The sequence below is a fragment of the Hemicordylus capensis genome, chromosome 2 (assembly GCF_027244095.1).
Source record: "Hemicordylus capensis ecotype Gifberg chromosome 2, rHemCap1.1.pri, whole genome shotgun sequence".
NCBI classification, from domain to species: Eukaryota; Metazoa; Chordata; class Lepidosauria; order Squamata; family Cordylidae; genus Hemicordylus; species Hemicordylus capensis.
The window spans coordinates 188,605,414-188,631,987 of NC_069658.1; the positions used below are offsets into that span (position 1 = coordinate 188,605,414).

The following is a 26,574-nucleotide window of genomic DNA, read 5'->3' on the forward strand; positions in this document are numbered from 1 at the left end:
CAGCAGTTACAGCCTCTAATGCAGAAATCCACTGTTTCTGCTGAATATGGAAAGCCTGAGCTTTCATTAAAAGCAAGCTTCTAGTCTGCAAGGTAGAAGAAACCCCAAATTCCTGCGGAGAGATTCTCCTTAAAGCTTAGTCATAATGTGGAGGGAGTAGCATGTAGCAATAGGGAAACAATCCTTTTAAAAAACAAAAAGTTTGGGGCCCCAACCCCTCCCAACCTGACTCTAATCCTGACCCTGGTAGTTCTCCCTTATATCTACTGTCATCGCCAGTGTTCCAAGTTGGAATGACCAGGAAATGGCTTAAAAGTTGTCTGTGTGGTTTTATCTGAGGAAGGATGTTGTCCCAGAAATGGGGTCTGTTTAACAGCAGAATCTAGCCCTGGAACATAACAGCAGTAAGCTTCTGAGAATGTGCAAAGCACCTTTCTCCTCATCACTGCATAACTACACACACACACACACACACACACACACACACACACACACACACACACACAATCTGGAAGAAAGTGGTTTTGTTTGTTTGTTTGTTTGTTTGTTTGTTTGTTTGTTTGTTTGGGGGGGCGGTCAGAGGCTTCCAGGCAAACTTGAGTTCCTGCCAGTGGTGTCACTCGGGAATAGAAAAGGGTGGGTTAGAGAGAATCGGTGCCACTCCACCTCCATGTTTGATAACCTGGTTTTTCTTTATAAATATTTCTGGTTATTATGAAGTAACCTCAACAAATATGAATGTTCAATATTTCCAAGGACTTTGCACTTTGTTGAAAATCTTGCCTCCTCCATCGAAATTGCCTTCCCTTCCCCAAAACCTGAAATATTAACCTTTAGCTACATGCAACTTTCAAGCAGGTCAAATGCAACTCCTCCTGGAAGGCTGAGGAGGACAATAGCTCAGTGGAAGAGCATTTGCTTTGAATGCAGAAGATCTCAGGTTCAATTCCTGACATCTCCAAGTAGCTGAGAACTATCCATCTCAGAACTTGGATAGCTTCTGCCAGTCAGTATATAATACTGAGCTAGGTGGAGCAATAATCTGACCCAGTACTAGGCAGCTTCCTACACAACCTATGAGGTTCAAGCAAGTGAACAGAAGCTTATGAGTGTGTGCTTGGCGGGTAACTAATCAGTTTTGTCTTCAGTCCCTCCATCTCCAACCATGCACTTGGGTCGAGAGACCCTGCAAAATGAAAAGAAGAAAACAGCGACAGGGTGACAATTTACAGGGCCTCAAGGAAGAAGGAATGCCTGGAGGAGGAAAGGAGCAACTGCTTACTGATCACCAGTTCTGTTTTGGTATCTAACACACACACCCTCCCCCAATGAGTGCCTAGGAACTATACTAGGCGTTACATGAAGAGCTTAAAATAAAACTCCCTGCCTGCAGCAAACAGACTAAAAAAAGGGCAGGACACAGAAGGAAAGGAAGAAGGAAGTGACAGGATGAAAATGTGGGCATTATTCATGCACAAACATGTTTTGCTGGTTGCTAGATGACAAGAATGTATTAAGTTCCATCCTGGAGATGGTAAGTCGGAAAGACAAAAAGCAAACATAAGGTTTTAGAGCCTTCTTTAAAAGACAAAGAGAGGGAGAATGGCAGGCTCGAGCAAGAAAACTGAACAAATACTCTAAATCTAGGGATGGGGGGAATGTGGATCCACATTGCAAGTTGGAATTCAAAAGTGAATCCAGGTCTGCCAAAGTTAAGGCCCTCTAGTTTCAGTCAACCCCGGACCCCTCTTCGTTCAGCAAAAGATATACACACAACTTAGTAGCTACATCTGTCAAACTAATCAGCCTATGATTCTAGGATTGTTCTTTTCTTTTTTTGGAAAGAGAGGCCACAATTTTAAATGGCCATTTTGGTATCTTGTAAACAACATCGTCAGTAAAGGAACCCAAAAAGATAGCTCACCCTTGAACAGCTCTGCCTGGACAGAGTCTTTGCCCAGGGCCCAACTTGAATATGCATTAGAATTAGTAGCTTAATTGCATCAGGGTATGACTGATCAAGAAGGCACCCAGGCTTTTCATCAGATTTTCAGTTTTAATAGAATTTAACACTTTTAATATGTCTTAAATTTTAAATTGTTTAATGTTTTATTTTGTTTTTATTGTATTTTTATTGTAAACCGCCCAGAGATGTGCGTTTGGGGTGGTATAGAAATTTGTTAAATAAACAAATACATTAATTTAACTAAAATCTTATCCAGGAAAAGGGAGTCACTGCTATCCAGGACAATGAATGCCAAGACCTCAGAGCCCTCTGCAGTCCAGGGACTGCCCAAAGCATTTAGCCATCTGAGGTGAAAGACAAGGCAGTATACCCTGCTAATCTATGTCAGGTTGCTGCAAACCCTCGAGTCAAACCCTAAAATGACCCCGCCATGATGCTCTATCATTCCCCGTTCGGCTCCACCCCACCAGTTTACCTGAACTGAGATGGAGTGGGACATCGTAGCAAGTGAGTGGTGGTGGTGGTGGGCCTGCTGGCCAGCATAGCAATGTACTGGTTGCTCCCTCCTATCTTTCTCCTTGGCAAAACATGGGGTGACAGAACATGGGATTGGGGGCAAAGGCACTTCCTCCTCCTCCTCGAAGGGTGATAGGAGGAGGAGCTGCCATGTTGACCTCCATTTGCTGAGGAGGGGGAGAGGTTGCCACCTCAGAGTCTCTCGGCAGTGACTCTGCCTTTTCCACCTCCGTCTGACTGCCATCTGTATTCAAGATGGTGGAATGTAATGGGTAGGTGGGGTGAGGGGGAGAGAAGGCTTTTCAGGATAGGCTTCCCTTCCATGTGCACTAACTTTAGTTTGGTCCATCAACACATCTGTTCTACAGGGACACTGCTTATACTTTGAGTGGATCAAAACAAAAATGCCATCAGGATCCCCAAGGGCCCCCTCCCATATGCTGTGAATTTGGATTGTATCAGACTCTCTCAGCACCACAAAGTTATTAGGGGGACACACACACAACTATCTAATAAGCCAGAGGATCACAACTTCGACCCGCCTGCAGATGTTGGACTACAACTCCCATCACCCCTGACTATTGGCCACTGTGGGTGGGGATGATAGGAGCTGTAATTCAGAAACAGCTAAAGGACCAAAGTGGTGCAGCACAGTCATAAGATTTCTTCCCTTTGGAAAACAGGCTAAAAATGCATGGAAAACTGCAGGAAACCAACAAGAAACCCGATTATTTTACAGATGAGGAGCAACAAGTTCACTAAGCAATTTTTTCAACTATTTATCAGCATTTCCCTCTCCTAATTCTGAAGCAGCGGGAGAGGGTGCCAATAATTTACTTTAACGATCTGCCAGCGTCATTGGAAAGAAGAATGCAGGGATGGCAGAGATAAGACAGGCTTTCTTCAGGGGTAGAAGAAGCATACCCAGAGTGCCTTTCCCTCGGCTTTTGGTAACTAGAATACAAATAATTAGCTGAACCCGCACAGAGCATCTGTGTGGCAGTACACTCCCTCCACCTTCTGCCCACCTCCCCCATCCCCTTCTGCCCCAGTCTCCTCTGCTTTCTCACCACCACCGCCATTATTTATCTCTCGCCCTCGCCGCTCAGTCTCCTCTCTCCCCTGCCCCTTCTGCCCCAGTCTCCTCTGATTTCTCGCAGCCACCATTATTTATCTCCCGCCCGCCCACTCGGCCACCATTATTTCTCACCCGTGTGCTCCTCTCCCCCCCACCCCCTTCTTCCCCAGTCTCCACTCACCCCACCCCCTTCTGCCCCAGTCTCCTCAGCCCCCTGCCTTCTGGCCCATTCTCCTCTGCTTTCACACCGCCGCCACTATTTCCTGCCCACGCCGCTCAGTCTCCTCTCTCCCCTGCCCCCTTCTGCCCCACACTCCTCTCTCCCCCGCCCCTTGTGCCCCAGTCTCTTCTGCTTTCTCGCCACCACCATTATTTATCTACCGCCTGCCTGCTCGGCCACCGTTATTTCTAGCCCGCCAGCTCCTCTCCCCCCTGCCCCCTTCTGCCCCAGTCTCCGCGGCCCCCCACCTTCTGGCCCATTCTCCTCTGCTTTCTCGCTGCCGCCGCCATTATTTATCTCCCACCCACACCACTCAGGCTCCTGTCTCCCCCGCCCCTTCTGCCCCAGTCTCCTCTGCTTTCTCGCCACTGTCATTATTTATCTCCTGCCCACGCCGCTCAGTCTCCTCCGCCCCGCACCTTCTGCCCCAGTCTCCTCTCTCCCTCACCCCCTTCTGCCCTAGTCTCCTCTGCTTTCTTGCCGCCGCCATTTATCTCCCACCCGCCGACCCAGCCACCATTATTTCTTACCCACCCACTCCTCTCCCCACTACCCCCTTCTGCCCCAGTCTCCTTGGCCCCCCGCCTTCTGGCCCATTCTCCTTTGCTTTCTTGCTGCTGCCGCCGCCACTATTTACCTCCCACCAGTGCCACTCCCAAAGCAACCGTACTTCCCATTGGGCAGCTTGAGGGTGGATGCCTGGTGGTGTCTCGCCGCCTTCGATGCCATTCCTTCCCAAGGTAATGGGTCCAGCTTCTTCCTTTCTTCTTCCTTTCCCCTGACTCTGACTTTCCCCAGAGTCAGGGGAATTCCCCTTCAATTCCACTTCTTCCTCCTCTCTCCTGCCTGCCTCCCTGGCTGCCATTCCCTCCCAAGGCAATGGTTGGAACTCTTGCAGGACCTCGGAGAGTTCCATCAGGCATCCAGACACATCCCCACGCAGTCCCCTACTCAGTCCACCATAAGAAAATTAAATATATGGACACCAGATGTGCGTGAGCTATCTCTTTTTAGGCAGTGGAGAATGCTGCTGCTTCTTCATCCTCCTCAGAGCCTCTGGTGCCAGCTGACTTCACCTTCCACATGCATGTGCTGCCTGTCCAGCTCCTACTGTATTTACCTGAATCCAAGACTAGTTCCACCCCTGCCCCACCCCAAGTTTTTTGATGTCAGGAATTGGGGGCTCGTCCTAAATTCAAAGAGGTGAGTCTCACAATCAGGGAGAGGAGCTGTAAGGGGATTTGTGGGGAGAGCAGGCTTAGCCCACTTTCCCCGCAGACGATCGGAAGGCAGCCCTGGGCAGCCGGATCAGCCGACCACACGACTGCTGGCTCTGTCACGGAGCCGGCGAGGGCTGAGGGAATCGGTGGCCATGGGGCCCCTGGAAGTTCCAGGATGCCCCACAGAAGCGTGTGGGGCATCCTGGAGAGACCCCCGAGCCCGGGAGGCTGCTTGCTGCCTCTCGGTCGGGGATCTACTCATGTGTTGCTGCACGCCACGGCAACACACGAGCAAAAAGACAAGGTTAACAGAGCGCTCACTCCGTTAACTTCAGCTAAGGGAAGGGGTATTTAGGGCAGCTAGCTGCCAGGAGCCGTGTGGCTCCCATTGCAGCACACAATTGCCCAAAAGCAGGCTAGGCTCCCTTAGCCCGCTTTTGGGCGATTGTGAGAATCGCCTCAAAGTCTTCTTCCTTTGGGGTAAATACAGGTATAACCTGTATTTAATGTCTGTTTTTCAGAAGGGCCATCTTAAATTCAGAGCTGTCTTCTATTCAGGTAAATACTCTACTCCCCTCCCTCCTATATTTGGGAAAGGGCACCAGTACTGGGAGAGATTCCCAGCACTGCTGCTTCTGGCAGATCATGGGGCTGCGGGATGCTACCACCCACCCACCCCACCCCCTGATAAACTGCCACCTAAGGCAACCACTGCAATGAGTTTTATTATGAGATCTGCCTCAGCTTCAGGCTGAGGAAGGAACAGAATGTGCTCCTCTGCTACTGGCAGGCTGTATGAAGCCTCTGGATTGGCCAGGCCTCGTATAACGACCAGGAGCTTGGCCTTCTGACCTTGCCTAGTCAACAGAGCAGATCAAAGTCCAGCACTCGCCCCAATCAAAACAACCACCACCCACTTTATTTGGATGGCCACCCCACAACACTTGTTCATTGGGCAGCTTACAAACAAGACCGTATCCCAGTTCAAGTAACAGGGGACACAGACTGTGGGCTGGAAATCCCCAAAACAAATCCACAAAGCCCCAGCTTGCCGCACGATACAGTCTTTGCCTGGGAAAGAATGCCTGTGGGAGTGCCAGCTGAGGAGCAAGTGTGAGACTATACTTGAGTTGAAGAGTTGTGGGCTCTCACCACATGTCATTTAATCCAATACTTGACACCCACACATATTCCCTCACAAACACATAAAGCCTCCAATAGTCCCATTTGGAGATGGCAATGAGTCCCTTTGATCAAACAACCCGACAAATCAGAGGTCAAAAGATCCAGTACAAAACAAGAAGGAGAGAAGGACCTCTCATCCCTCCATCTCAACTCACCATCTCCTTGTGATTGGGATAGTAAGTCTGGTCAATGAGCGGGAATTCTTCCGGACCCAGTTTGCGATGCAGGCGAACCATCTGGGCAAACTGTTGTAAGGGAGGGAACAAGGAAAAGCCTTCTGAATCTCTTCTCATGGATTACTGCTCTGTCCACTTCCCTTCTTGGCGCTGTCTCAGAAACTCCATCTGGAGCAGTCCAACTACTGTCAGGACTCCTATGCTGGCATAGCTGCACCAGCTGCTTAAGCGCTTCCAAGTCCAATTCAAAGTTGTGGTGATTGTCTTTAAAGTCCTGCACAGCCTAGCCTATCATACCTCAGAGAGTGCCTTCACTCATATCAATCCCACCGCCCCATGACCTCAGGCCACTGGGGAAAGGCTCTGATCCATGCCCCTTCTGCCACATCTTTCCATGTGGTGCTTATGTTACATAGCAGCCTCGATAGGGAAGCCTGACAAGAACTTCAGTGTCTCTCACCTACCATTTAAGGAATACTTTTGTATTTTTTTATTTTTAAAAAGGCTTTTAATTAGCATCAATTAGTTGTTGCTATTTTATTGATTTTTCTGTATATATATTTTTCAGTTATGCTATATTGTTTAGTTTTGATTTTGTACACTATCTTGAATACTTTCTCACTGAAAATTCACCCTATAAAATTCTGTAAATAAATACTGAATAAAGAAATGAACCCTCCTGGATACAAAAACGGTGATGGTTCCATGGGAATAAAGCAAGCAACTTAGTCCAAGTCCTCCAGCTTCTGGCCACAGCTCAGCCTACAGTTTCATTAATATCAGTCTCCCAAACCACGTCTGCCACTCACCACCCAGGGCTTGTCACAAAAGTTGTACACTGAATGCAAGGAGTTGACGCTGGGCACCCCGGCATACTGCAACCCAATCACAAGGCCGCGATGGTCCCCGCCACGTGCCATGCTGTAGGCGTGCTGGCGGATCAGCACAAAGTCAGGCTTCAGGCTCCTAGAAATTAGAGCAGGGAGGATCAGAGAAAACCATTTTCCCCCACACTCATCCACAAAACCTGCTCCCCAGCATTCCCCAAACCAGGATCCCAGAGTCTTGGCTCCAAGGTCTATAGTTTCCAATCTACTAGATTCCAGAGGTGAAGCCCAGGACAGGATACTCTCTATCCCCCTTAGCCCCCTCCTCCACCCACCACTAAAAGAGCCACAGATCCTCAGCAGGGCTAGATCAACCTGGATGAACCAAACAAGACAAAAAATCTAAGCTTTTACATACTCCTAGGAATCCAGCCTCAGGGTCAAACTACTTGTAATATTAAATGGTCAGTATAGCCTTGACTACCCGTTTTTGGCTTTTGCTATTGCATCCCAGCTACAGCGGGAGGCAGTGTGGATCAGGATCACAGCAAGGGCAAAGGATTAACATCAGCACAGGTTTTTATTTTATTTATTTACATAGAGATCACAAAAGAGATATTGTTCCCTAACTGTCCAGGATCAAGCCCAATGTCTCATTCAGAAGTCCAAAAGGCTGAGAAACCTTGATCCTAGAAGACAGATTAACACATGTTGCCACTCACCTGACTACCTTGACACCATTGCGTATAACCTCCATGTCAACAGAGAAGTTGCCATTGGCGTGAGCCACCAAGTTGAGGTCAGAAAACTCTGCCTGAGAGACACCAAAAAGACAAAGTCATGTGAAGTGAGCATTCAAGCATCGTACAGCTACCTGCTGTCACCATGCTGTCTTGAGGGCACAGAAAGGACGATCCACTTCAACAAGCAAGTATCCTGTCTGAAAACATAGGCAGGCCTTTTTAGAAGTGGCAACCAGATGGCTCTTTAAGGAGAAGACCTGACAGACAGCTTGCTCACTGACTCTTTTCTCCTTCAACATACAGAAGCAGGAAACAGTTGGGTGTATTTATGCACACACTTTTAATTCACATAGGGTGACCATCAAGATCTGGCCAGTGTTCCAAGCAAACTGTGTGCACATCCTAGCATATGCATAGGAATTTTCTGCAAGGTACAGAGATTCCATGGCAAATGCGCAGAGGTTCCTCAGCAGGTAACTCAATGAGGAAAGTAGTGACTGAAGCAAAAAAATAACCCAACCCTTAAAAACCACTGGTTCCATGGTCCAGAGAGATCCAGGCTCATTCAGCCATGAAGTTCATTGGGTGACTTTGGGTTCATCATCACCTCTCAGCCTAACCTCACAGTTACAGGGATGGAAAAATGTGGAGGGAAGAACATATACACCACCCTGACATCCAGGAGAAAGGGGTGGTCACATATACAATCAGGCATTATCATCTGGGAATCCATATCTGCCACATCCAACAAAGGTCAATATCTGATGGAAAAAAGGGTTGATTCCCTAGAATGTGGGGCTCTCATCTAATCCATGTTCCTAACTCTCACTGTGAAGATAAATGTGAAAACATACAGGTTGTGTCAGTGGAAGGAGCCCTCTTCAGAATTTCTCATCCCACATGAATGAGAGGCGAGGGGAATCTGGAATGCACAGGCTAGCCAAACTCCCCACCCCCTCCTGGCCATCTCCCCCCGAACATCCCGACCTGGCCACCCAGGGTTTTAAATCACAGGGAGAAAAATTCTCTGCATTCAGTACATTCTGCTTCTGCAGACAAGAGATAACTGGCAAATATGACCAGGGAAACACATCAGCATGGGGGACATGGCTACTCAGCATGATTTACTGAAAGGGAAATTTCTGGATCTGACACACAGCCGTGTCCTCTCACCTACAGTCCCCAGTCATGTTGCCTGAGCATTGATTTTACTGGACCTGTTTAACCCATCTCTCTCCCCCACTTAACTCAAAACAGTCAGTCCCCATATAGACAATGAGGCAAATCTCATGAGCGGTGAGACTCGCTGAGAGCGGCTCAGCAGAGAGAGCAGACTTAGCTAGCTCTCCCCGCAGACAATCAGGCAGGAAGCCCTGAGTGGCCGGATCAGCCGCCCACATGACTGCCGGCTCCGTCACGGAGCCGGCAGGGGCTGCGGGGATCGGGGGCCGCGCGGCCCCCAGAAGTTCCAGGATGCCCTGTGTGAACGCGTGGGGCATCCTGGAGAGACCCCCAGGGCCGGGAGGCTTGTTTCAGCCTCCTAGTGGGGGTCTCCTCATGGGTCACCACAGCACAGAGTCGCGCCGCAGCAATACACGATCAAATAGACGGGGTGAGCGGAGCGCTCGCTCCACTAACCTCGTCTAAGGGGAGGGCTCCGTAAGCAGGTTACCCACTTTGAGGACACCGGGCTCGCCTGTGAGCCTGGTGGTTCTCACGCTCTCCAGAAAGCGGGCTAGGCTCCCTTAGCCCACTTTTTGGCGATCGCGAGAATCGCCTCACCATGTGCATGCTGGTATAACTAATTTCCATGTTTTATTCTGAATACAGAGTGTATTTGGGGCAGAACTGAGACTCCCACACACACACATCATACAGGACAGGCCTGCTTGTGAGCCTGTTCTAAAGAAAAAGGCAGTTCTCTCATGTCCCTACGGCAGGCCTGACAATTTGGGATCCACCAAGCCGCATACAACCCTATCAGCCACCAAGTTTTGTTACCTGCCTAATACTGAAAATAAAAAGAAGAAGAAAAAGGGCGGGGGGGATAGGGTTTGTTACAAATACATGGCTAATGGGTTATATCCAGCTTGACAGATCACAAAACCTCCTCTGAGGAGAGGATTCACACACTCAGGGCTTGTAACACAACTGCCACTCAACTCAAGGAAAACTATTGAGAGGCTCATTGTTCAGCCTGCCCTCTCAGTTTGCCTGGAACCGGATGTTCCTATCCTATGCAAACTTGGAAGGCAAGCAAAACGGGGAGATTACTGGATTCGTTTTCAGCTCCGTACCAAGAGCAGGAATGTAAACAGAAACCGCACCGATGGGGTGGCATTCCCGGCTATCTCCTCTCCCCAACAGCTTCCATGACCCCTGGGCTCCTCAGAAGCTTATTGGGGGTTCCTCAATGAGAAGAACAGTAAGAGTGGTTTCTCTTAAAACAGCTTGTCCATGACTACCCATCTTCCCTACCCTATGAGCCCTTTCTCACGATCTGTGAGAAAGGGCCGGAAGGGGCAGGGGAGGAAGCTTCAAGAAGCTGGCCTCCATCGCAGATTATCTCTGTTGCTTTGCTGGGCGAGCGGCTCACCCGCCCAGCCAATTGCTGGCTGCTGCTGGCGGCAGGGAGGTTTTGGGGGCCGGGAGGAGCCCAGAACTCCCATAGTGCACAGCATGACTGAGCAGTGCATTATGGGGATTCTCTCAACGCCAGCTGCTGGGAGCTCCACAATCTCCCAGCCCCAGCTGCAAGCAGCCGGGGCTGACAGGCGATCAGAAAGATGGGGCTAAGGAAGCGCTTCTTCCCATAACCTCATTTTAAAGGCAGGTTCTGGAGGCGGGTTTGCCTCCGGGACCCACAGGGCTCCGGGCAGCTCTGATGATCAGCTGAGGCTTTCTTAGCCCAGTTTTGGCTGATCGTCAGAACAGTCTCTTAGTGTTCAAAGTCGCATCTTCAGTTTCCATCGGGAAACTGAGGCCTAGTAAGCATCCTGGGTAAACAGAGTGTGTACTCTAGAACATTTCCCAGAATCCTCTGTGACATCTAGCAGTTTCTCAGACGTTAAGGGCCTGTCAATCTTGGAAGCCTGGAGACTGGCTGTTAGTTTTATAGCATGTGCCTTAAGGATTCACAGGACAACATGGGAGTATTTACCCGGAAATTATTGTTCAATTTTGTTATATGCAGGGCTTTCCAGATTGGACTCTACAACAGTGTCACTACGTGCCCGTTATCTGTGCTACAAAACTATCTGTGTAGCTCCTGTGTTGTCAGCAAGGTGCCTTTCACATTTCTGATGCCTTCTTTTGGATTTCATTGCTGCGTTACAGTCCTTTAATACCGCATGTGAAGTGCAAACAAAATCTGTATTTTCCCATTCTGAGTTTTGCACAAGCTCGAAAAGACTGTTCCCCCTGCTGGTGGCTTTGCGCAACAAATAGCTTCAATCCTTTATTTACGTTTTCAGTGCAACCTGCCCAAGCTGACGCATTTTGCCGCTGTTGTAGCAGGTAATCTGGAAAGCGCCCAGGTCTGCTTATAATATGTACATAATATATTACGTATAGTTGCTATCTGTCTCTTGTCTATGCATCTGTATGTTTTTCTGGAATAATTTTTATTTTAAAAAAGAAAGAAACAGATGCGAAATTGATTCTAAGAGACAGAAAGTTTGGAAGCCAGCGACCTAAGCGATTAGCTCTGTTTTGAGTTATATTTCCTGAATTTGCTGCAGCTGGTGTGCCCATTTTCAAGACCACCCAGAATCCTCTTCTTGAGTCATACAAGGTTCTCTGCCACCTCAACAGCCACAAAAACCACCTCATGATAATGCCATCAGTTTAGCAACATGTCAGAGGGAAGGAAGGGAAGTTTATGGGGAAAGCCCAGCCTTAGGCTGACCCCAGTGATGGTGAAAGTTGCCATCACTCATTCAACTTTCACCATCATTGGGGTCAGTCTGAGGCTAGGCATCTTTCTCAACTTCCTTTTGAGAGACACAATTTGCATTTTCAGGATTCTGAACTTAAATTTCATCTGTGACAAATTTTGGCAGCATGCTTGTGTATGCGCCACTCCTGGTGACCGTGTCAAGGTTAGGCCAGAACTATCGGTAGTCCCACCCTAGTCCCACCCTAGAAAGTGTGCTCTTCAGCATAAGGTCCCTGTGGTAGAGAAGCTGGAGTAAACAGAATACTCTGTTCTGTCAACCAGACAAAGGCAAGAGGCCAGACTTCCAGTACATTATACCGAGCCAGACCAATTCAGTGATTTCACCCTGTCTGCCAATTGCAGGGGTTACTGTTGTATACACTTATTCTTTTCATAGTCCGAAGAGGACTCCAAGGCTTGAATACCCACAGTCCTAGGGACAAACTGTAGCTGATGCTAAGCCTGTTAATAGGACTGACAGGCCTGCTTTTAATGCAATAAGGAACAACTGGATCACCCCAGAAACATAACTGAAGTAGCGGGCTAGAATCCCACCTCCTACCATGGTCCCAATCCAGACCAACTCTACATGGATGCTATTTAACAAAGAAGGAAAGCTCTCATGGCACCAAAAGGAAGGGTTTTCCCCTTGTTAAACAGCACATGGGGAGACTGATCTGGATTGGGACCATGGTGTAGGTGGGGTTAAATACCTCCTACTCCCTTGATGCGGTCCCAACCTACTGGGGGTCCAATCTGGCTGCTATTTTATTCAGTTAAATGTAACTTAATAATCAGTTACAGAAACCCTAAAAACAAGCTTAATATCCCGTGTGTAGGTGTGTAGTTTAGCCCCACATAATTTACTAAGGGCCAGTGCTCTCAATATAGAGGATGTGAGTTAAAGAAGGGATCTGGGATCCCTAAGCTGCACATGCTCCTGTGCCACATGTCATGAGAACCCAGAGTTTTACCAAGAATCCAGATCTGCCACCGTGGTGAACCCAGACTGAGCCCGCATTGATAATCTAGCATCTAATCTCAGTTGGCCAATCCAGGCTCAATATGGGTTCACTACTGTGGCAAATCCAGATTCCCGATGAAACTCCAGGTTTTCATGCCACCTGCCACAGGAGTATGCATGGCTCAGAGATCCCAGGTCCCCATTTCAAAATTCACATCCTCCCATTGTGAGAATGGATCCTGCCTAGATTCAATTTTAGCTTCAAATCATATGGCTCCTGATTCAAGTCCCCGACACCTGGACACATACTCACCTGTTCTACTTTGATATCCATCTCCCCATGAAGTTTCTTCCCCTTGAAGTACTTTGCCCTAGGAAAAAATGAAATTTTTTAGTATTTTTAGTATTTTGCCCTAGGAAATTAGAAACCGTAGTGGTTTAAGCAACCCAAAGACCAAATTAATCTTTGCAATCCCTATTAGACCCAATATAAACACATATAGCTCTTTACATCATACACATCTACAGCCCAAAAAGGCTGAATTTAAACACAGCCTATGCAGCTAATAAGTATAAATCTGAATTAACCTAGTCCTCTACCAATTCTAGCCAGTGGTCCCGCTAATTTTTTTCATCTCTGTGTGGAATTTTTTTCATCTCTGTTCTGGGTGGCAGTATGAAGACAGTGTGTGCCCACATGCATTCAGAGTGGAACCTGTGAGTGCGCCTGATTCAACCTGAGCAGGATTTAAAATTAACTGAGTGGACATCAAAAAACCTGTGAGTGCGCATGTGCACACCATAGAGGTAACACTGATTCTAACTCACTAGATTCTACTTCCCTGCTAGGGGGGATTTCAGTCCCAACAACAGGGCTAAATTTGAGCTAGGTCTCACCAGGAGGTAACATAAAAACTACAAGAACATCTCCTCCCCTTTTGCTATTAACACAAGCATACTGACCAGCCTGCTCTGCGGTTTTACTGACATTTGAAACAGAATCTCTATATTTCAGGTCATTCCCCACCCAAGTGAAACATATGGGACACATCCTCTCAAGTCTGCATAGCTCACTCTCTTTCCAATGTAGAAGAGCCCTTCCAGAATATTCCAAGGGTTCGGTGAAATAAATGCATTATTTCAGCTATCTGTTATAGGCACATCAGGTAAGGTTTGTGTCACAGGGACACTGCATTTTCCTATCACTACTCAAAACCACATTCCCCTATCCCACTCACTTCAGCTGTGCATCACTATTTTGACGGCTGTACATCACTCCAACAAGAACTCAGTAATGCAAGTTCTCGTTGGAGTAAATGGGCACTGCAAAGAACCAAGTAAATGCATTCTTCTTCGTACAGTAAATTCATTTGAAAGAACTATTTAGTGGGGCTATGCGCAGGAGAGCATCCAGTGGATTACATTCCTTGAGTCAAATATGTCTGTTTCCCACACAGCCATCTAATGGCAGCCAAAATCTGGCACACACAGGGCAGCCACTGATGGGAGGGCCCCTCCTGGGATAGGCTTGACCTGCAGCATAAGTGCACTTCACTCCTTCCCCAAGTACAAGTCACCCTTATTTTACTGGCAAGAGACAAAGCAAGCACCTAAGCCCACTCCTCTCACACTTGGAGGGCAGTTCAGCCAGCACCAGAGAGAATGCCAATTTTCCCGGCAGTTCTTTCTCCTCCTGTTTTTGATTTAGATCACCGAGCATCACCAATTCTACTGTCCCTCCTGCTACCGGTCTTCCAGTAGGAAATCAGTAGGTTTTATATTATATTTATATTATGCCTTTCTTTCATCATAGGACTCAAAGCAGCATATTCAAGAAACCCCAAGCAATCTCTCATCCAGGCACCAACCAGACCAAGGCCTGCTTAGCATCAGCGAAGTGGCTGTATCATGTGCCCTCAGACCGTGCCCTGCCGTGTATTAAAAAGTCTGCATCAAAGCAAGGTCCATTTAATCTCACATTCCATTTCCCAGAGCAGCCAGAGAGATGCACTCAGAACTTCACACACGACACATGAAAGCAGGGTGCATTTCCTATTGCTTGCTTGTCCTTTGGCATCAGAGACTCAGAGATATCCTGGCTCTGTTCCTGGAGGGTCCATTTAGCTATCAAGTGTCTGTATGAATTTGCTTGATCTCCTTTTCAAGCCTTCCAATAACCCACATCTTGGGGCGGAGGATGCCACAAATTAATGATGTGGTGGTATGTGAAGTAACACTTCCCTTGATCGCTACTGAGCCTAGATGGTGATAAGGACTGGAAGATATTAATAGCTGGGTGGCAAACAGGCAACTGGTCAGAGAGCCAAAGCCTAGCAATCAGAGGAGCTAAACTGACCCCTCTATTTATCAGCAAGCATGGAGGCCTCAGAGAAAGCTTATGCTCATCCCATTCACTGCAACACAACAACCCCTTCAGGGGAAACACCCCAGTTCTTGTAACATGGCGCTCCCTGGGGCCACACACTGACATCCAAGTTCAATGCAGAGCAGGCAGGTCAGACAGGCAAGACATGAGGCAAACAGTTCTGGATTTTGCTTCCTGCTCCGAGGGAACCTAGACACAGCAGCTAAAAATAATGAGCGGTTTCCTCCATTTATAATTCACTCAGCTCAGCAACCAAATGCCCAGCAGGGACAGGCACAAACTGGCAGCTGCAGTAAAGAGAGAGAGAGAGAGAGAGAGAGAGAGAGAGAGAGAGAGAGAGAGAGAGAGAGAGAGAGAGGATGCTGCAGAGGCACAGCTAAGAAAAGAATCCAGGGCCAGATGTCTGTGGAGAAAAAGAGACCTCTCTGGGCAAAATGGCACCGACACCCATTCCTTGGCAGACACCTTTGGGATTTGTCCTTTCTAGACACATTAGCAATACTTATACATCTGCAATGCAAATAAGTATTAAATGGAATTTTCTCCTGGCCGTCCACACACACACACACACCAACCACTAGACTCCATTTCCTGCACAAAATTAGAGGGTGCCAGGAATTTTGGCTCTCAGATCCCTAATCCCCAATTCAGTAAATTCAACTTTCCTTTTGCAGATTGGGAAAAATCCATAAATCCTGCCTTACAGCACCCTTAACATCCTCTCAAACTCACCAGGCCTTGCTCCTAAGAGGACTGGGCAGAGAATATGAAAGTCTTGTCTCCTGACCCCAGATTAGAAGACCAATGGTTTCCAAACCTTCTGCCTACAGGGAAACATTTCCAAATTGACTCATCAGCTGAGAAACCCCCGCATGTCTGTCACAGAACCCCAGTGTGTTGCAGAAGATTCTGGGACATGCTCTACGGCATGCACACCCAGTTCACGGAGGCACTGTGGTCAAGCCTACTAGGCCACATTGTCTGTTCCTCATTTGTCATCCAATAAAGCCTCACTGCATAGTTGGAACTTGGGAGAATCTAGAAGAAATGGTCCTCGATTCCCATGCATTCCTAATCACTGGACCTTGCTCCTCAGTCAGAATTGGGGAGAATACTTCAAGTCTGTACTCTCAAGTTTCGCTCCCCTTTCCACAATGACTACCAGGCCCTTTTCTATTCCCCTGACCAAAGCAGAGAACCTGGGATTTCTTCATTCTCACATCCTTTTTGTCATGCCCTCACCCATGGATAGCGATGAGGAGTGGGAGGCTGGCAACCCTCCAATGGGCAAAGAGGCACGTGAAAGAGAGAGCTCATGAAAGAGAGAGCTCGTTTGCTGGGCCACAGGAAGTAGCTGAGACGGGCCAGGGTGAAGATTCAGGACTAGAAGGCCCATCGGGAGCAGAGGAGACGGGGTGTGGAAGACCAAACACTGAGCTAGAGGACGGCCAACCATTAATCCCCCAAGAGCAGAGAAGTGCAAAATGCCGACAGCAGGTGCAGGGCACTCAGAAGAAGTCAGCACTGGGGGAGGAGAGCAATTAAGCCAAGGACAGGCAACGAACAAGCCACTGGAAGCAATGTATTGGTTGAGCTTGCTGCATACCAAGCCTCCTGTTACGTCGAATTCCCAACTTCGTGGTGGAACTTTTGAGTCCCAGGCTTCCCCTGCTTGTAACTTGATTCCTGGGCTGGGCACCAGACAACTTTATCCGGGACGGGCTGCTGGTGACACCTGGGACCCTTGGCTCAGAACATTTGGGATCTGGTGAGCGACCTGGGTTGTGGGGGACTCGGTTTGGACTGGGGACTCCATAGTGATTTGTTCTTTTGTGCTTCTTTGCAGACGCGGAGCGACTCCTGAGTGACCAGCTTCTCCGGATAAAGACCAAGGACCAGACTGCAGACAGACAAGCTCATGACACTTTTCCTCTATACGGTAACACACGCAGAACCAGCGACTGAATCCAGTCATGACTCCTCTCAGCCACCTTTCCATGTATGTATGTATCTATCTAACTGAATTTATATACTGCTTCTTCACATATTGCTTGCAAAGTGGCATGCATTAACAAAAATAAAAACAAATTAAATACATGACAAATACAGCCTAGAACACAGCACAGTCAGCACCTAAAGAAAAAAAGGAAAAGGAAAAAATCAAAACAGCACTTCCTAACAGAGGAGACTCAGATTGCAGGTACACACATATACATACACCCCAGAAGCAGAGAGAACCCAAGTATTCCGAAAAGCTCTTTCACGAGGTACAAGAGCTCCTTCCCATGGTGGCAACACTCACTATACTTCTTTACATACAAACACATTTAATGAAAACCTAACCGCTTCTTCTAAAGACAAGGGGCCATTGTGGCTGGGGATGATGGGAGTTGCAGTCCAACAGCATCTAGGTAGGACCCAAGTTTGGTAACTCCTAGGCTAAAGCAACTTTGGAAAGAGAGTTGGGCCTTTGTTCAGCCCAAAAACTCATCCAAGTTTCATATCAGAACTTCCAGCAGTTCTAAAAGCCATTTTTGGCCTGGCCTGGCTGTTCTGTGGATTTCTTACTACTAGCCTGTTACGTATCAAGTGATCTCCCGTGGTCTCCCTAGGCCAGAAAAGCCTCAAGCCTTCTTATGGACTGGAACATCTTGCAAATGATTGTTTGAAAATCTACTACTATCAACGATTGCTCCTACTACTATAGGGAGACATTAAGCTTTTGAAATCCGTGTCTGAGCCATCGGATGCTAGGATGTTTGCCAGGATGTTTGCCAAGAGAGGAGAGCTGGTCTTGTGGTAGCAAGCATGACTTGTCCCCTTTGCTAAGCAGGGTCCACCCTGGTTGCATATGAAAGGGAGACTAGAAGTGTGAACACTGTAAAATATTCTCCTCAGGGGATGGAGCCGCCGCTCTGGGAAGAGCAGAAGGTTCCAAGTTCCCTCCCTGGCAGCATCTCCAAGATAGGGTTGAGAGAGATCCCTGCCCGCCTGCAACCTTGAAGAAGCCACTGCCGGTCTGTGTAGACAATACTGAGCAAGATGGAACTATGGTTTGACTCAGTATATGGAAGCTTCCTATGTTCCTATGTAATTTAATCAACACTGTACCTCTTTCCGCACTAGATGCTAAATTTCCAAACTTTCCCTATAAAGGAAGCAGCCAGTTTCTTGTTTTAATTTTTTTTTAATTGATATAAGAAAAGAATACAGAAATACAGGATACAGAAAAAGAAAAATACACAAGTACAATAGATACCATTTCATACATGTTTTGTACACCAAACCGGAAAACAACACCGCCTCCTAACCACCCATTAACGGCTCCTCCTAACCACACGTATTCGAATAAGAACTTTCAAATGTTCAAACAGAACATCCAGCTGAATAACTAAATATCAAAATTAAACAGCATCAAAATTAAAATAAACTCACTCAAGGATTCATTAGCAGAGAAAATCCAAATCTCGGTTAAGGTATCCGACCCTGTGACAGATTATAATGTATAAAGGGTTCCCAAGTAATGCCAAATTTATCTTCTGATTTATTTTTTTATATATGAAGTAATCCTAGCCATTGAAGTGTATTCCCAAAGTTTAAGCTGCCACTCCTCTAACATCGGTAACAAATGAGTTTTCCAATAAGAAGGATAAAGAATTCTAGCTGCAGTTATCATGTATAAGGACAACTCTGTATATTCTGCAGGTATATAATGCTTAGTAATATTTAACATAAATATCTCTGGAGAAAAATGAAAATCTATTTTTAACACTTGTTGCATCTTACTGTGAATTAACTTCCAAAATTTCTGAGCTTTAGTGCATGTCCACCACATGTGATGAAAGGTTCCCGGCTGATTCATACACTTCCAGCAATTTCTTGGATACTTATTGTCTATCTTCAAAATCATCACTGGAGTAATATATAAATGGAAATACATTTTGTACCAATTTCCTCTTAGTGTACTATTGACTGTAAATTTAATGTTCACTTCCCACTGATATTCCCATTGTTGCATATCATTGTTGTTTTATTCATATTCTGCATCCATTTAATTATACAGTCTTTAACTTGTTCTGATTCCGAGTCATATTTCTCTAACAACTTATATATCAAACCCAATAAGTGTTTGTCATTTTTAGTTATTAATATTTCAGATTCTGTCAAATCAAAGCAGCCAGCTTTTGTGGGGGGGTAGTAGTTCTTGAGGTTGCTGTTTCCAGACAGACGAGTGACTCCGGCAGCCCCCTGAAGGTGTGGGGGGGAGCAGTAAGGGGCCTCTCACGGCCCCCAGAAGTGCTTGGGGCTGCAGAGACTGGGGGACACTCTTCTTCCCCTGCTCAATGGCAGCCACATACCTGATTAAATATTATGGAGAGGAGAGCTGGTCTTGTGGTAGCACATATGAATTGTCCCCTTTGCTAAGCAAGGTGTGCCTTGGTTTGCATTTGGATGGGAGACTACATGTGAGCTCCGTAAGAGATCTTTAGGGGTTGGGGAGTAGCAGAGCAGCCGCATGCTTGCATGCAGAAGATCCTAGGCTCATTCCCTGTAAACAGCTCTTGAGGTTGCTGTTTCCAGAATGTTACTTCTGTGTTAGTTTAACTTTGTTAGTTGAGACTATGCTGCACGGCTCCCAGGAGCACGCTGTTCTGTGAACCGCAACTTAAGGCCTAAGATCTACGGAGCCTCCTGTCTAGCACCAGACAGGAAGAAAGATGCCTCGTCGCTTGTGCACGTTAAGCATGGTTGCCTTGTTTGCCTGTCAACTGTCCTGCTTTTTATACAGTGAAGCGATTCTCCCGACCTGCACGAACCAGGCTAAGGGAGCCAAGCCCAGATCCTGCAGCTCGTGAGAGCCAATGGGCTCGAGGGCGGGGCTGGCCTGGTGGCTCCAGGGTGGCAAGCCCGCTTGAGCAGCCACTCTTGGAAGATATTCCCAACTTGCTTGAGCAGCGAAAAAAACCCAGCATGATTAGCTTGGATAGTATCTAGCTAGCTAAGATCGATGATGCCTTTCGTGTCTGGTACATCCCGTGCCATGCCTTGAAGGCGTTTGATTACACTACTTGAAAGCATGTCCGTGTGGGGAAGGTAGAAATTGGGACCCACAAGCCCATCTCTTGAGACGTGTGGGTGAGAGAAATCACACTTGGAAGCAGCATGATCTGGGACCTTTGGAGTTAAAAAGGGTTGTCTTGGCTTGTATGCAATGCGCAAGTGTGGAATGTGTTGGTTTTTTAGTATTAAAGGGCACGTAGAAATTGCTAGAGCGCGCAGCCGCACCCAAGAGCTTTGTTGCTGGCAAATTAAAGTGTCTGAAACTCCTGATACTGGTGTCTGGTTAAGAAATTACCTAGCCAAGAAAACGACCTGCAGGGGGATCCTTGGATCTAACAATAGCTACCCTCTTAAATGAGGTTAACAGAGCGAGCGCCCCATTAACCTCATTTTTATAGCTGTATGTCTGCCATGACTGCTCACCAAGGAAGGCACACTCGGAGAGAGGGGATCCCAGGAATGCACCGTGCACTCGTGTGGCGCATGACTGGGGCTCCAGGAGGTGGGGTGCCACGCAGCAGAGCTTCCCTTCACCCCACCCCTGGAGCTGCCAGGAGAGCTGCAGCTGAACCCGGGAGCGCCACAGCCAGGCCACCGCTCGTCTGGGTGGGCGATCCGCCCGCCTGAGGAGGGGCACGTGATCGTCTGTGGGGAGAGTGGGTCAAGCCCGCTCTTCCCACTGAACCCTTTCTGGCTCTACACACTGGCCATGTGTAGAGCCTTAAAATCTACTTAAATAAACTAGATTTTGATTGTTTTAATCTTGATCTGGGCTGGAAATGTGCTCCATTCTGTCTCCCTATGTGCCAAATCTCAGCCTCTGCACTCTTTAAAGCGGTTTTAAGGCATTTTGCTATGAACAGGGAACACCGGAGACTGGTGGCAGCTCTACCGAGGAATTTTGACGGACTTGGGGGAGGTGCAGGTCCGACAGCCCTCTCCCAGTTTGCCACAGAGAGAGTGTGCAGCGCCATTTTTCTGCAACTCACAGCCCCTCCCAAGTGCTTTTGCTGCCGCAGCGACCTATGCTCATTTCAAATGAGTCCTTCACGACAAAAACATACCAAGGCCTGAGAAACAGTTATGCCCTCTCTCCTCCATACAAACCACCCCACCCCAGGCCACTTCACCAAGCAAATGAGCAACCTTTGTGGGTTTCCTTGTGCCCCTCGGCATGTCTGGTGTACTTTCAGCCTCCCATACAGGCTTGATTCCGGAACAGACCTGCTTTCAGTGCCAAGTCAGCTCCATAACAAGCGAGGAACTCCAAAAGAAGAGAGAGCGCATCAGAACTTATACTGACAGCCTTTAGCCCACGGAGGGTTATCCAGAGCCACCAGCGCCCCTCACAAATGTGTTTAAGGGGACTTATGCCCCTGCGCCCTTTTAAAAAGAAATTTATCCCCTAAGGATAATTTGCACCAACAAAACGGTCTCTGAATCTGAATGAGCAGTGAAATGAACTGCGCCCCCCACCCAACCCCGCATAGAGTGAGCTACAGGCTCAAGATTATGTTTAAATCCCATCTAGCTACAATTTTGGAGAGGGATTAACATAAAAATCGACTCCTCCCAACCACAATTTACAACAGTATTGTGTTGACCAGATCCCCGCCCCCCCGCGAAAAAGTCTCTTCCATCCCGCTCCCCTCCACAGCTTCCCGTCGCTGTTCAGGCGCATCACGGAGACACTTCCGCAACCTTCTGACTCACAAGGATTAGTTTATAATACGATGGAGGGGGGAGAGGGAAAGGAGGATGCTGTAGCCATGCGGCAGAGCGGGGAGGAGGGGCGCTATTAAGTGCTTCTTCTCTGCGGATCACAAGATCCTGGCTATTTCCCCCCAACACGCACACCAGACCATATCCCCTTGCGAGCTGCGCTGGAGCCTGAATGGCTGCTGAAAGCAGCACTGCAAAAGCACTGATGGAGAGGAATTCCCCGCAGGGCATTTGCAAACAACGGCTCTCGCTCTGCTGCTACGGTGCCCCATGATGCAACAATGGCCCCTTCCTAGCGCAAATCGCGCCAGCCAGCCCCCGGCATCGCCAACTGCTGCAATCTACAAGCTCAGAGAGTCCCTCTGCACTGCAAATTTCGAGGCTTCTACGCAAACGTGCAACCCAGTCTGTACATTGCTACAGCTGCTGCTGCTAAATATATCTGCATTCCCTTCAATGCTCTGCTAGCAATTGTGTTGCTACTAAAAGTCATCTCCTTGCTCGGAGAGAGAACATCGACCTTCACGATTCTCAAGTCTATGGATCCAATCTAGTCTATGAATCCGTGTTCTTCCCCGCAGACTGCAGTGTTGTGAAACCTGCTCTTTACATCCTCCTGTGCAACCCATGCAGCCCCTTCCAAATTTCTTGACCTATCCCTTACCGATAAAAACCCTCTTCCAGAGAGCTCATCTTTCTGGAATTTACAGTGAGAACACCTAACATCCCATTTTGCAAAGCAAGCTGTTCTCGCAGGGCAAAGAAATAACACCTTCTTTGCACTGCCAAATATTCTCTCCCTCAAAGAAAGTACCCCAAAGCAACACGGCAGCCTACCCTGCATTACTTCAGCTTTGAATTTCTGCAACCTCCCTGCACTGCAATTCTATTTTGACCCTGCAGAATATATGACCCTGCTCTTCCACTACAGTATTGTCCCCTGCTGCATAGGATACCATTTGTTTACAGAGTGCAGCAGACTGCTGTGCTACATATCTGCACTGTTTACACTGTAATATATGCCCAAACTGCATGACAACATCTGTAATTTTGGCTGCATTGCAAGACACTTCTGCAGCCTGCAGTTGTGGGCTGCTCAACATCAAATGCTCCTCCACTTACACACACCATCTGCATCACTGTACACATTGCAGCCAGCCAATGCATTTTTCATTCCATTCCAATGCACTAATCCTCAATAGAGCTCCACTGCATGTAACTTCAAGCTGTGGTAGAGCTTTATTTCACACACATTTTGCCTGCTAAGCTACTGCACTGTGCCATGCTGCCTCATGGCCCTGCTCTTCTTAAGAGGTGCCGTCTTGAATTTTCAAACATTTTGGAACCTCAGACTGATTGCCTCTGGGCACGGACAGAGTGTTTCCCCTACACAAGCCTGAACAGAACAAAGGTTGGGTTGTTGGGTTTTGAAGAAGTGCACCTCAGAATGATTGCCTCTGAGCATGGACACATTGCTTTCCCACATCACCCTGAACAGAAGAAAGAGGGGGGGAACTAAGAAGTGTCTTGGATCATGTGCAGAGTGCCTCTCCCCTGGGACCAGATGGGGCCTTTTCAGAAAACCAATGTAAGGATCAACTGCCTTTGAGTATGCACAGAGTTCCCCACTAAAGCGAACCATTTTTTAAAAAAGAAAGATTGATATAAGGTAGGAGAAGAGCAAACACAGACAGCACCATGTTTCCCCGGGGCTTCCTCTCTTTTTGTTCTGGCAACTGGCCAGGAGGAGGGAATGTTTTGCCATGCCAGTACAGTTCTTATTGGCTAGCCTAGTTCTTCTACAGACCAACCCTTTTCCAGTGCTATGTAACTGCTTACTGCAAGGCACTGCATTCTACACGGTTAATAAGCAGTGCTGCTTATAAGGATGCTCCGTGCATGCCTTGCTACTGGAATTCTGCCACAAAAACAGAAACAATAACCAGCCTCAAGAAAATGGTAACGCAACATTCCCTACAGTTATTCTGATACAGGCTTACTGCATAGAACCTGATCCATTATACCATTGTTTTTCTTTTTCTTTTTTTTTTCTTTTTGACAACTTGTGTTTGCTCAAGACGGATGCTCTCTGCATTGCAGCAGAGTTCCTGTACTTAAATCCACTGTGTAACACAAAGCTCCCTTCCTATGAGATGGGAGTTCTGCATTGCTGCAAAGCCGATTTCCCTAGGTTCCAATGCAACTTGCTGCTCGCCACCCACACAATGAAAGGCCACATTTCTATGCTCCACTCAGTCCAAACACTAGCCTGCCATCCATCCCTTCCATTAAGGAGACTCCACATCTCCTGTAATGTACCGGTGCTCCCCAAGAGGGCATCCTTGTTCAGAAGATGTCCTCCTGTTGCAATGCACAGCTAGTTCAGTCCCTAGCTTGCATCCCTGAACCAGCCCACTTCTGGAATCAGCGGCTCTTCACAAACCTAGGGTTGCCTGCTCTTAGGGTTTGACCTGAAGTTCTGGTGTTTCTGCCTTCTTCGGTGGTGAAGAAGGGAGGGAAACCTCCCTGGTTTCCCAACTGTCCCTGTGGTCTCCGAGATCAGGGGGGCCGTGGTGGTGTTAGGCTGAGACGTAGCGATAGCCTGTGAGTTTCTGCCAGCAATTTCGGCGGTGGCAATTTCGGCGTCAAGGGACCCACAAGGTCAGGGGAGTCCTAGGAAGGAACCACCTAGACCTCCCCTTTCTTTGTGGTCCAGAGTGGGTGGACTCAGGGGCCAGAGGGAGTCGAGCCCCACTCCCCACTGCTGACCCGCCAGCCACGTGCAGCCTCAGGCTTCCCCGCTGTTGCAGTGAATCACTGCAATATGGTTATGGCACACCAGAGCAAACTCTGCTAGGCAAAGGGGAGATTCGCCTTTGCTATCAAGAGAGAGCCTCCTCTCCCCAGCTACTTAGCTGAGGTACTTCCTCCTCATTAAAGTGCTAGCCATGCTTAGAATTCCTTTGTGAGCCATGACCTCCTACTTCGAGGTAGAAAGAGAGATCAGAACCAAGAGGGCAGGCTATTTTCTGCTTGGCTTGAAAGTTTTTGCTGTTCACTTCACCCCCACACCCATCAGGCTCCATCCCTGAAGCACCAGGAGCTTTCCCAGACAGCAGGCTTTACCGTAGGTTGACTGAGAGGCTTTACTACGAGTCAGGCTCGGACTGGCCCACAGGGCAACAGGGCATATTCCCAGCGCACCCTACCTGCGCGGCACCCCTGCGCCCCCACCCCAACCCTTAATTACCTATTCTGCTCAAAACTCGGCGCCCTACATACATTCCACCGCCCTCTCAGTGCCCCCAGTCCGGCCCTGCTGCGAGTTCGAATTTGTCCCACAAAACCAACCAAAAACCAGATTTGTTAACCCCAGATATAAATCAGGCTACACTCTTAACCTGCAATAAAACACCCGACTTGTGTGTGAAGTGCTCCCCGATAGCTCACAGGGACTTCGGGGTAAATCTGGCCGATATACAAATGCATACCTCCATTCCAGAGGAGATGCGAACTAAAAGCCAGGTGTGAAAAAGTTCCATGTACAACCCTGGCCAGCCAGGTACTATTAGTCCTGCTCCACACAGACACAGCCTTTTCATTCTCAGGCTGCACTCAAAAGACCTGGTAGCCCTAGGTAGGTCACTCTGGCAAAATGCCAGCCCTGGCCTCACCTGCACTATAACTGAGCAAATGGGTCCAAAGAATCCGGGGGCCCCAGCTCCTGAGGGCCCCCCAGCTCCACCCCTCCCTATTGTATTCATTATCTCCCTCACTCTGGGGGGCCACCCGAGAGAGGGATGAACACAGGCCCCCTCTCCCCTAGCTACGCCCCTGACTGTTACTGCATTCTAGTATGTTGTGTCTGCCCAGCCTACTATGATGCCAAGATACACAAGCTGCAAGAAATGGTAAAGCTTTTCCTAGGCTGCCCCACTTCATGCTGCAGGGGTAGGCACATGTTTGAATTATCCTCCATTAAAAATGCCTCCCACCACAAATAGACAAGTAGCAGGGAGAAGTGTTCAGCTCGGTCCTGGCATATTCGTTTTCTATGTGCAGAAAGCTGTATATTTTTCATAGGAGAAACTTTCAGTCTTTTGATTCCCCCGCTCTGTAGTGGTATAGTCTAGAAAAGGCTTTCCTTATCTTTGATTCTACTCAATGTGTTGCCCTTGAAGAATTTTTATGGAGGATAGACCCCTCCAGCTCTGTAATCCTGTGAGTCAATATCCTCTCAATATTACCATCCCCTGCATTCTTTTAACTGTGCCAAGCAAGCAGTAGCTCAATGCATTGCAACAGGACACTGTCGCTTACTCTAGTCGACTTGTATAATCTTCTCCCTCTGCAGTGAATACTTCAGCCCACTTTCTGCCATGTTTTTCAATTTGGTGTCTTCGCTAGGGTTGCCACCTTTTCAAGCTGCCTCTGTAGCTGGGCCTTTAACAGCATCTTGTGCAGACGTTCATGTGCAGACGTTAGCTAGTGATGATATAGCAATAGCAATAGCACTTACATTTATATACCGCTCTATAGCCGGAGCTCTCTAAGCGGTTTTACAATGATTTAG

The 26,574-nt window shown here is 47.9% G+C and overlaps 1 protein-coding gene and 1 long non-coding RNA gene across 4 annotated transcripts in view; one reads left to right on the forward strand and one right to left on the reverse strand.

Moving 5' to 3' along the window:
* Nucleotides 1–26,574, reverse strand: part of SYN1 (synapsin I) — a 119,812-nt gene that overhangs the window by 74,288 nt on the left and 18,950 nt on the right. For all 3 annotated transcript variants that reach the window (XM_053289103.1, XM_053289100.1, XM_053289101.1), the window contains exons 2-5: nt 13,146–13,203; nt 7,911–8,002; nt 7,171–7,327; nt 6,341–6,430 (exon numbers count right to left, since the gene is read on the reverse strand). In XM_053289103.1, coding sequence (XP_053145078.1) covers nt 6,341–6,430; nt 7,171–7,327; nt 7,911–8,002; nt 13,146–13,203 — 397 coding nt within the window. The remainder of the gene's footprint in view (nt 1–6,340; nt 6,431–7,170; nt 7,328–7,910; nt 8,003–13,145; nt 13,204–26,574) is intronic.
* Nucleotides 13,147–19,310, forward strand: LOC128342158 (uncharacterized). Its single transcript, XR_008314807.1, has 3 exons — nt 13,147–13,998; nt 14,646–14,794; nt 15,893–19,310. It is a non-coding gene; the product is annotated as an uncharacterized LOC128342158 (long non-coding RNA).